Here is a 12,071-nt window from a genome sequence, read left to right as displayed (position 1 = left end):
TTCCTGCCCTCCCCCCAGCTTAAATTCTGAAAATGAAGGCGAGGATTCTTTTTAAAAAATAGTTTATTTTTTAAAATAGCTTTTATTTACAAATAAATGAAAATTTTTTCTGAGGCAGTTGGGGTGAAGTGACTTGCCCAGTCACTTCAGTTTCAGTTAAGTGTCTGAGATCAAATTTGAACTCAGGTCCTCTTGACTTTAGGGCTGGTGCTCTATCCACTGGGCCACCTAGCTGTGGGTTTGATTTTTATTGATATGTTCTTAGATTACCCCAAATTTTCTCTATATCTTTTCCTCTGTCTTTCCCAGAGAGCCATCCCATTTTAAAAAGAATATTTTTGAAAAGAAAAAAAAAACAGAAAAGACAAAACAATAAGCAAAAACAATCAATATATGGGAAGAATCTGAAAAAAAAGCATGCAGTATTTCTCATAGACCTCTGTAAAGGAGTAGGGGGAGGTATTTTCTCCCATCCCCTTTTTGGATTTCCCAGCATTTTCTTTTGGCCACAGGTAGACTTGTGAAGTCATTCGTGTTGTGCTTAGAAATAATCCAAGAAAAATCACAAATATAGGGGTTCTTGACATTTGATTGGGGATAGCTTTTTTCTTAAATATTCTCTAGCAAGAGACAGAAGATAGAACTTCCAAATGGAAGTAATTGTTTGGACATTGGGACAGGTATTTGAAGTGGAAGGTAGAGTCTTCCGGAGGGTTTTTTAAGACAGAATGGATTTTCATCTCTTTAGACTGGACTAGCAAATCCTACCGGAAAGATTTTGTCACTTGGTTCATGTTTGAGTCTGTCCCCACACACCAGAAGGGTAAAGAGCAGGGAAGGAACACCTGTTTGAGAATAACCAGACAACAATGGTGTTTATTGGGTAACTAGGAGATGGCTTGCCCCCGGTTCTCTGTCAGAAGGCAAAAATCATTCTGCAGTGGTTAGTAGCAATAGAGAATTGGATCAAGGCTGTATCTACAACAAGAAGAGAATTTGGGTCAAGGGAATGCAGCCAAAGACCTGCAAACCCCTGTTACTAATGATAGACTTGAAATAGTCTTTTTAAAGAAAAAAGGCTTGTAGCATTAATAATAATAAAACCTTCCCAGGCCCTTTGCCACATGCCAAAAAGATAAACCATCTCTTTTCCTAAATCCCTCCCTATGTAGAGCTCTTATGTAGGTCCATCTGAGAAAGAGAATAGATTTTGGGGGTTAAGGTGATATATTTTTGGTCCTAGACAAACAGGGCTTAGAAGTCTAGTTACCGACTCCACTCATTGGAGGCCAGAGCACCTGTTTAGGGTACTTGTTATTCTGGATGGTTTTGAAGGGACTCTAGGAATACCTTCTCAACTCTTCCCTCTAGATAGGTTTTGTGCTCTTGGTTGGATATTGATCCCCGGCCTGGGAAGCTGGGCCTTAGAATTGGGTGCCAGGTCTGCCCCTTCATAAGGGCATCTCTCTTCTCCGCTCCCCTCTGAGGGACTGAGAAGCAGAATTACTCACTCTATCCTCCTCCCTATCAGTCATACTAGAAATAAGGGATTATGTGTGAGAGGAGGAGGGGAAAAGGTTGAAAAATGTTCAAAGCCAATTATGTGCCTGACTCTTGATGAGGACAGAGGGGCTGCAGGTGCACAGTGAGGGGACCCGAAATGTTGCCTTGGCAACCATGAAAGAGGAATGGGGGAGGGGAACTGGCCCAGGTGCCTCCTGATGGGCAAAGGAGAGAGAACAGAGAGGACTTTGGAACCTTTAGCTCAATCTAAGAGAGTAAAAGCTGGGCTGCTGTTTCAAGGAATAGGTCTGGCATGGGATGGACTATTTATGTAAAATTGAGGGCTGGGGACAGGAACGCCACCAGGAGGAGCTCCTCCATGTAGGGAAAGGGCATGAGGGAGGAATGGGACCTCTGCTTCTGGTGTGACAAATCTGTGGCATCATCATCTTGCACATCAAGTCTGCAAAGTGTTTTCCTTGCAAGAATCCACTGGGTTAGGGAGCACGAGTATTAATATCAGCATTTTACAGATGAGGAAATCAAGGCTTGGGGAGATGAATGACTTGCCTGCTGTCAGCTTCTGCATTTTAGAGCCAGTGTTTGAATCCAAGTCTTCCCAATTTGAGGTCCAGCCCTTTTTTGCATTGCATCACACAATGGATCATGGCCCAGAACTACAATGGCTTGAGGAGTTGAGATGAGGGTAATAAGAAATTGATCTCAATCAAATGATTGTTAGGCTGATGAGGGTAGTGAGATTTCCTTGATAATTAGAATATGGCTAGATAAATAGAATATGGCTCTGAAAGATTGAAACCAGGGGAAGCTGATAGAGGGTGAAGGACTGAGTCAAAGCTTAGGAGGCAGGGGCTTTTTATAGGAAGAGTTTTGGAGGACATCCCTTAAATATAATAGAAACCTGGAAAATTAAAGTTTTCTCTGCATCCATCCAGCTTTCTTGTTATTAGCACTTAGAGATACTGTTGTATTTGGTGCTGAATGATGCAATTAAATTAAAGAATTCATTCCTACCCTTGAGGAACATGTAGTCTAGGATACAAGGCAAATGGAGAGAAAGCGCTTATCTTCCTTAAATGCAAAATCATAGCACCTTGGATTTCTGCAGAGCTTTATAAAGTGCTTTCCTTACAATAACTGTAGGAAGGGAGTACAAGTGTTATTACACTTTACATGAATATATCTTTTTAAAAATAGGGATAGGGACTAGCCCCATCATTTTCCTGATTTAAGGATCTCCTGAATAAGGAAACTCCATTTACCAGTGCAATGTGGCATCTTGTTGTCAATTTATAATCTTAATAAGTTCCCCAGAATGCTGAGAGAGTAAGGAGTAGAGTCACACAATTAGGAAGTGTCAGAGATAGAGCTTGAATCCAGGTCTTCTTGGCTTTGAGATTACCATGCTGCCTCTCAAATATAGTTTTATATTTTATGAAAAGAGAAACTGAAGTTCAGAGGAAGCTGCAGATTCTTGGCATTAGAAGGATTTTCAGTTATTTCTTAGGTATCCTCCAGTGAAATAACTTTTCCATAGGCACCAGAATCCCTTGACTCCAAGCCTATCCCCAGTTTTCTGAGACTTCTTCTGCTCTTCCCACACCTTCTCTTGAAGAAAATCACCAAGTTTACAGGTGTGACTGATGGCAGGATCCTTTTCATTGATTGATTGCCTATTTTAGTCTCTACAGAAACTATTTCAGACTTTCTCTTTTCTCCTCAAGCTTGCCATGCCTTTTCCTCCTCTCTCAAGTGAAGACCCATTTTCTTTATCTCAAATCTCTATCCACTGTAGCACCGTCATTTCTAAATGTGTGATTCCAAAATCAATATAATTAAAGACAGTCTCTCCTCAGTCTTGTATACCAGTCGCCTGTTGGACACTTTAAAATGGATGTCCTGGAACCATCTTAAGCCCAACATGTCTAAAACTGAATTTGTTATCTTTGTCCCTAAACCATTCCCTTCTTGCAAACATCTCAATTTCTATAAAAGCACCACCACTGTTCTAGCATCTCTATCCTGTAATCTCAGTGTTATCTCTGACTCCTCACTGTCCCTTGATCTACATATCTAATTAGGTGCCAAATGTTGCCATTTCTACTTGAAATAGCTCTCATAATTTCCCTCTTCCCTCAACTCACATAGACAAAACCCTAGTTAAGGCCCTCACATCTAACCTCCTAATTAATAAAGGCACAGCCTCTTACTTTGTCTTCTACCTCAAGTCTCTCACCTTTCTAATACATCCTATACTTTGCTGCCAAAGCCATTTTCCTAAAATTCAGATCTGACTCCTTTATCCAACTAATTCTGGTGACTTCCAATTTCCTCTAGCATCCAACAAAAACTCCTGTGATTAACTTTGAAATCCCTCTGCATGAACTTTCCAGACTTCCAGAACCAGAGGGCACTCCATTCACACATTCTGTAGTCTAGCCAAACTGGATTTCTTTCTGTTCCTTACACAGAACACTTACTCTCCCATTTCCCCATCTTTGCACTGGTCATCACCATTGTATAGAATGCATTTCTTCCTTGTCCTCTCTTCCTTTAAGATGTAATTAAGGCAGCATTTTTTTTGCCTTAATAGAGAATGAGGGGTCACAGTGGATAGAGCACTGACCCTGGAGTCAGAAAGATCTGAGTGACCTTGTTCAAGTTACTTCTGTCAGCCTCAATTTCCTCATTTGTAAGTTGGGGTTGATAATAGCACTTCCCTCCTAGGGTTAAGGTGAAGACCAAATGAGAAAATATTTGTAAAGCACTCATCACAATATCTGGTATATAGTATAAATACTAGCTCTTATTTCCTGATTCCTCCAACTTGTGACCTCCCTAAACTACCTAGTAGTACTAGTACTACTTTGTGTATATTTGTATTTATTCATTTTATAGTTTAATTTGTACTTAATCATCTTTCTCCTTAGAATGGAAGCTCCTTGTAAAGATTATTTCATTATTTGTATTCCAAAACCTAGTGTAATGTCTGATACATAATTAGCATATAATGAATACTTGTTGATTGATTGATTGGTTCTTAGAAGGAATATATCAGGAAGAAAGTATTCCAGGAGAAGTTAGGTTGCCAGAAGAAAGCTGAAGTGGGATTTGGGGGCAGTAGAGAAATTGCTTAAGGAGCTGGGGATGGATGGAGTGGGAGATGTATGTCAGTAAGGGACATATCAGGAAGAGTGTTGGGCAGGTGGAATGCATGCGAGAGATAAGGCGCAGAGGCAAATTGACTTTGGATAAGTCAGTTTTTCTGGGTCTCATTTTTTCAAGCAAACTTTTTGGACTAGATGGCATTTTAAGATATTTGTATCTGTAGTCAATGATTTATGTATTCTTTGGGTTCTTTGGGTTGCAGCCCAACTGTCTGACTTGATATTTTCTCCCTGATTTCCATTGTTGCAGTTTTCAGGGAACCCTACACCGTCCGGGTGGAGGATCAAAGGTCAATGCGTGGAAACGTGGCTGTCTTCAAGTGCCTCATCCCCTCTTCAGTGCAGGAATATGTTAGTGTTGTGTCCTGGGAGAAAGACACAGTCTCCATCATCCCAGGTAAGAGAAGACTAGAGGACCAAGGAGGATGGATTGGGGGGGAGGGTGTGGGAGAGTAAGTGATTGATTATTCATTGGAGGTTGAGCTGGTGGTTGTCAGCAAAAGGTCTTGTTTGTTCAGTTTTTATGAGTGATTTGTTTATGATTTGGTGATATTTTGGTGAAGTTTATTCTAAAAAAGGTCATTGCCCTTGTTTGGTGAGCTCTTTGTACGTGGTAAATAGCTTGGCAAGAAGGACTGACTGGTTTCTCTTTTGAAGTTGAGAGATAAAACCTTGCTATGGAATCATTCGTGATCATGACCTTTGGGGAGGAATCTTGGATATATGATTATTTTTTGTGTTGGGGAGAAAATGCCAACAATGGGGAAATTTGTGAGATGAGGTGATAGTGACCAAGGACCGAGGGCCATTTATTGGATGTTGAGTATTAAACTGTATCCTGAAGGCATGAGTATACCCAGATAATGCTTAGTTTTTTCATGATTGGCCAGAGGCTCTTCAGAATGTGGGTGCTTTTATTGTCATACACTCGTGTGCATGGATAACATCTAAGTGTCAGACTTCCCAGGATATTGTAGTGGCGTGGATCCAGGCCGGCACACGGGTGACGTAATTTGACCTGAAGCAGAGGGTGTGGGTAGGGTAGAGTTCTTAGCAAACCAGTGAGGAGAGACAGGTGCCAGGATCCACGTAGTAGGTGACCTGGATTTCAGGGTTGGCAGCCTTACATTAGATTAAAGAGGAAAAAATCCAAACCCTTCCACCAAACTGGACGCTCCAGTTCCTTTCCCCGTGTTGGGTTTGTTCCTCCTCCTTGGCATGTTTCCAAGGATCTCTCTGGATATTTTCTTACTTTATTCTCGAGGCTGAAGGAGAAATGACTTTATTTGGGGTTCTGGGAAGCTGTTTCAAATCACAGGCCTGAAGTGGTGGGATGCTGAGGGAAGGAAGCCATGACTCTATAGGCATATGGTGGGCAACTTTTTACAGGCTGTGAACTGGGAGGGTTCCCCTAAGCAGCCAAGAAGTTCCATTTTATAGACCCAGAGCAATGAAGTGACTTTCTTCAAAATCACACAAATAGCAAATGACAGAGTGGGTTTTGAATGCAGATTTTTCTTAGTATAAACCACTGTTCTTGCAATGATACCAGATTTCTTCATATCTTTTCCCAATTGATTTGTCTGTGCTTTGAAACATTTTGTAGGAAGGTGTGTAAAATAGCTTATCAAATGTTCACCAGTCCTGATGATAAATTTAATTAATTTAATTTGAATGGCCCCTAGAGTAGCAGGCTGGAGAACTGGCCTCAGAGTCTGGGTCCAAGTCCTGCCTCGAACACCCAGCTGGCTATGTGACCCTGATAGGGAAGGCTTGGATCTGTATTAATAGAGCAAGTTTCCTCATTTGGGAGCTCCCTATTCTAATGAAATCCAATCCCTGCTCCTTGAGTGGCCTCTACATGCTGTTAAAGTCACCAATTTTTGGATGCACTGGGGGCTTGCATGGAATTTTGAAGATTGTGAGATGGCATTGAATGCCAGGAAAGAGATTTTAAACTTTATTCAGTAGACAAGTAAAAGAATGATATCACTAGATGTTGTTCAGTCATTTTGGTCATATCTGACTTTCTGCAACTCCTGTGGGATTCTTCTTGGCACAGCTACTGGAGATTTGCCATTTCCTTCTCCAACTCATTTTACAGGTGAGGAAACTGAATAACACAGTATTAAGTGACTTGTCCAGAGACACACAGCAACTACGTATCTGAGGCCAGATTTGAACTCAGGAAAATGAGTCTTCATGACCCCAGCTTGGCATCCTATCCAGTGTACCACCAGCTTAGTTGCCCCATGACTAGATATATGTTTGAGTCAAATTAGTTTGACAGTTGTTTGAAGGGTGGATTGAAAGGAATACAGCTGAAGTGGGAAGACCTATTGGTAGACTATTCCAATACTCCTGTCCAAAGGTAATGAAGGTCTTTTCTAGATTGCTGCTGATTGGAATAGAGAATAGAAAGGAGGTATAAGGTAGAGGTACAAGGGAGACAGATGCAAGGGATTGTTGCAGAGATAGTTACTAAATTGTTGACTGAATATGAAAAGAAAAAGAGAGGGAAGAGTAAAAGGGAATTCTACAGCTTGTGAGTAAAGAATGAAGAGCCAAAAAGCATGGAAGCTAAAAGAGCACAACGTTTGCACAGCACAAGACAGAAACCTGACTCAGGAAGGACTGAGAGCAAAGCTTGGATGTGTAGGAGAGATCTAGGTGGTGGAAGGCCTTGAATGCCAGGATAAGGAATTTGAACTCTGGTAGGCATTGGGAAACCGAGGCAGGTGCTCTCTCTCTCTCCTTGAGTCCCACATCAAATGGGATTCTGTGCTGATTCTATGAAACACTTCTTGTATTTGTCCCATCCTTTTCATTCCCACCATCATCCCCCTGGTTCAGGCCCTCATTATCTCTAGCCTGGACTACAGTAATAGCCTCTTAACTGTTCACTACTTTCCCTGCCTCCATTCCATCCTACACACTCCTGCCCAATGAATTTTCCTCCTGCACAGATCCAAAGTTATGTTCCCTGGCTTTCCCCAAGTCCCACCCCGATTCAAACAACAACAAAATATAAAAAATAAAAAATAAAAAAAAACACCAAACCAGTTTCTGGGCTTCCCTTGGTTTACAAGATAGCATTGCCTTAGTTTGTCATTCAAGATCCTCTAGAGTTGGATTCCATTCTGCTTTTTCAGACATTTTCCTTTCAGCTAGTCTAAATTTACCTAAACTCCATTTCCTTGAAACTTTTCCCTTTCCCACTTCCATCTTTTGTTCATGCTCCATGCCACCTACTCCTGGGTAGCTCTCCCTCCTGCACACACCTATCTTTGATTCTTGAAATACTTCCTGATCTTTGATTAAGGTCCATCCAAGGTGCCACCTCCTCTTGTTAAGTGTCTTTTCATCCAGCAGAACAAAATCTTGTGCTAAAACTTTCTTAGCACTTTGAGGAAGGAAGGAAGGAAGGAAGGAAAAGAAGGATGGAGGGAAAGAAGGAAAAAAAAGGAAGGAAGGAAGGAAGGAAAGAAAGGATGGAGAGGAAGAAGGAAAAAGAAGGAAGGAAGAAGAGACAGGAGGAAGGAAGGAAAGAGAGAAAGGAAAGAAGGAAGGAAAAGAAGAAGAAAAAAAGGAAGGAAGGGAAGGAAAGAAAGAAGGAGAGAGGAGAGGGAAGAAAAGAAGGAAGGGAGAGAAGGAGGAAAGAAGGAAGGGAGGGAGGACCAATGGATTGATTTATACAGTGCCTACTATGTGATTTGACTCTCAACAATCTTGGGAAATAGGTGCTTTTCTCATTTCTATTTTACAATGGATACAAGCACAGGTTAAGTGATAGGCTCACAGTTGTACATTTATTAAGTGTGAGGGCAGATTTGCAATCAGGTCTTCTGTCTCCATACATTGTACCGCTCTAGCTGCCTGAATAGACTTAACATATTTCAATTGGTATTATATATATTTGTGTTCCAGCCTTCTTTTCCCTGCTAGAGTTTAATCTCCTTGAGGGTAAGATTGTGTCTTATTTATCTTTGTTTTTCCCATATTACCTAGCACTGTTTGGTGTATATGATCATTATTACTCTGATTATTGAATGTTTAATAAATACTGGATTTTTGAGTCAGTCAAGATAATGTATTAATAATCATAGGTATGCAGGAAAGTTGCATGGGAGTTAGCCCGAAGACTTGTCTTCCCAGAACTTTAGCCCCGGTTCCTCTGGAAGAGATTGCCAGTGACTTGAAGGACTGTTGTTGGATCCTTTAGGGCATAATTATTACTAATCTGTAGCCTCTGGTTTCCTCCAAACCTGGTTAAATTTCTTTCCAGCCTTGGGCCTCTATATTTAATACTAATCTGCATAGCTGTTTCAAACCTCTGTGTTAAAAAGAATGCTTTGAGTTTTAAAAGCTGGGATCCCCCACCTCTGCTAAGTTCCCTTTTCCTCAGCCCAAAGTCCCTCCAGGAATCTTTCTGACTGGCTTTTCAGTTTGGTGGCTGCGGCCCCCTGGATCATGAAAGCCCACAATTGAAATGGTTTCCTGAACTACAAAGAAGTAGAGCTTCATTCCCCTCCCGACTGGACGAGGGGGGAACTCAGCCCCAATGCCATACTATTTAATATTGAGGAAGCACACTGTTTATGGATTTATTTTTTAATAGGATTTTGTACAGGACACGCAACATGTGTGCGCAGGGTGGTAGGGTGAAAGTAAAATATGTCCTCTTGCTGTAGGGGAAACCAAATCTTCTTGATGAGACTCATCCTTGGCCAGCAATGGTTGACCCCACAGAGCGGGTACAGAGTCACCTTCCTTTTTGTTTCCTAGGATTCCCTGGCTTTCTGAGAGGAACCGTTGTTCTTATTCTTTAGAACTATTGGCTGGATTCAAACATTCCAGCAGAGCATGATAAGGGCTAGCATAGGAAAGGATGTAGAGCCTTCTCCAAGGTGCTGGCTTCTGCTCCTGTCCCCTCTGGGCTTGGGAAGTGACCTTTCCCTTTGGGAAACCCCTGAGCTGGGGTCCAGGCGGGAGTGCCCAGGGGAACGTGTCAACCCCATGTTCTCAGGGGGATTTGAATGGCATTAAACAATTTGGCCCCAAGTTAGCTCTGGAGGCTGGGTAAATACCTACAAGCCAGGGAGTGCTGTCCAGGGATAGGAGGGAGCCTGGGAGCTTGACCATTAGCCACTGACTTCCTGGCTATTCCTTCCCCAGCAAAAAGGAGAGTCCCAAGCCAGGAGCTTCCCTGAGCAATGTGCCTCTCCAGCTTCGCTTGCCTTGTTTCTCTTTTTCAATCCAGTCAAAGTCAGGTTTTATTTTAAGATATGATTCTAAAAGCACAGAGCCTCTCACCTTCCGGCTGCCAGCTATTACCCTTTATTCCTGAGGGGGAGGAGATAAGAGGGAAAAGGGGAGCTTGGTCTCCTGGTGGACTGACTGGCTTTGGGCAGGGGAGGTAGGAAAAAGAGGGAGAAAGAATAAAATAGAATTAAGGTCTCCAGTGAAGCTGAGATGTGGCTTAATTTCCCATCTGTATGATCACCATTACAATGTGTATTATTGGTTATAAAGATAAATTCAGTCCTGTTCCTAATAGCTTTTAATTTCCACCAGAACTGATTATATCGATGTGAGCCTCCTGGTGGGAAATCTTTTTGCTGGTTGAATGGCCATCCTTGCCCCAGTGGGGGCTTTTGGATAGTATTCATTTGTTGGTCAGATGTGCTTGATTTTATCTCTGGAGATAAACTGGAATAATAACCCCTTATCTGTGTTTATGGGGCTCCTAGAGGTTAGGTGATTATTACCTTGACTGAATTTGGAGCACAGCTGGGGAATGGAAAAGAAAACCAAAATGGTGGCTATGGTGACACTTGGCTTGGACGGTTTGATGCATTCACTAGGAAAGAAGGCAGAGGGAGCTGGGAATGGGGAAGAGGGGAAGGAGAACAGAATTGTGGCTCCTAGGACAAGCCTCCGTGGGACAGGGTATGATAGCATTGCCTTATTCTTGGCTTCTATGTGTCTCTTGATGCAGCCCCAAAGTTACATTAGGGCAGCTAGGTGGCACATTAACCCTTGCAAAACCTTGTGTTCCAAATTTTCTCTCCCTTTTCCCATCCCCTTCAATACTAGATGGCAAATAATGCAATATATGTTAAACATGTTAAAAATATGTGTTAATTCTAATGTATGCATACATACATGCATACATATTTATACAATTATCATGCAGCACAAACAATCAGATTAAAAAGGAAAAAAAAATGAGAAGGAAAACAAAATGCAAGCAAACAACAGAAAGCATGAAAATGCTATGTTGTGATCCACATTCAGTTCTCACAATCCTCTCTCTGGGTGTAGATGGCTTTCTTCATTACAAGATCATTGGAACTGTAGGCTTGTCAGTATTGATACACAGGAGTTTTCCATGGCCATATATTGAAATGGTTTAACACATGAAAGAGACTTGTGGAGCTGGAGTTTCCCTGTGCAAAGACGGCTCTCTCTCTCTCTCTCTTTTTGAATATTTTGCAATTGACATTGTTTTTTAAAACAGCAAACCAACTAGATACAAGTTTATGTGATTTTAGAGGGGGAAGATGCCTTAAAAGTGAAAAAATCTAATTATCAGTGAATAAACCAAAGAGTGCTTGCCTTCTTTGCAAGAAGCTGCTTTTACTTGGAGACTTGGAAGGGTGGTTGCTTCAGTAGCAAACTCATTTTTTCTGTAGTAAGCTAAAAAGTCATTGCCCCAAGCTAGGGCAACCTCCTGTGAAAGCAGTCTACCTTTACCACTGAAAAAAGAATAGGTTAAAGTGAGAGGAACCATCCTACTTCTGCCCTGCGGTGTAACTGTTCTTCTGCAGAGATTGCTGATACAGCTGATGGAAGTTCATTGTTTTACTATATCAAGGATCTTGGGCTGCTTATGAACATTACTGTGAATGGAAACTTTTAATCATGTTTTATCAAGGTGCTTGCTGTTCCCCTTTCAGAAAAAGCGGAGCCACCTTTGGCAAAAGGTCATTCTGTATCATAAACATTTTAATTAAAATTATTATTTTTTTAAGTTTACAATCAGCTGATGGAATGAGGTGGTGACATACATCATCTGAAAAATAGTGATAACAACAGTATCTCAGTATCCATTGGTCCTTAAATACATTATATTTTCCCCTAACTTCCCAACATAATCACTTTTCTTTTCTTTTTTTGTTTTTGAGACAATTAGAGTTAAGGAACTTGCCTGGGGTCACACAGATAGTATCTAAGTTTGGATTTAAATTCAAGTCCTCACTTCAGGGAATTTAGTTTTGATACCTGATCAGCTTAGAATTCCCAAATTCAAGAGATTCTCAGCCTCCTCAGTAGCTAGGATTCCAGGATTTTTAATGTGTCTTGATGTACTTAATTGTG

General features: G+C 41.4%; 1 protein-coding gene across 4 annotated transcripts in view; it reads left to right on the top strand.

Annotated features, from left to right (window-relative positions):
- The window catches only part of DSCAML1 (DS cell adhesion molecule like 1), a 487,779-nt gene that overhangs the window by 26,347 nt on the left and 449,361 nt on the right, over positions 1-12,071 (top strand). For all 4 annotated transcript variants that reach the window (XM_051987050.1, XM_051987051.1, XM_051987052.1 and 1 more), the window contains exon 3: positions 4,942-5,088. In XM_051987050.1, coding sequence (XP_051843010.1) covers positions 4,942-5,088 — 147 coding nt within the window. The remainder of the gene's footprint in view (positions 1-4,941; positions 5,089-12,071) is intronic.

The sequence above is a fragment of the Antechinus flavipes genome, chromosome 3 (assembly GCF_016432865.1).
Source record: "Antechinus flavipes isolate AdamAnt ecotype Samford, QLD, Australia chromosome 3, AdamAnt_v2, whole genome shotgun sequence".
Lineage (NCBI taxonomy): Eukaryota > Metazoa > Chordata > Mammalia > Dasyuromorphia > Dasyuridae > Antechinus > Antechinus flavipes.
This window is presented reverse-complemented; position numbering and strand designations above follow the sequence as displayed.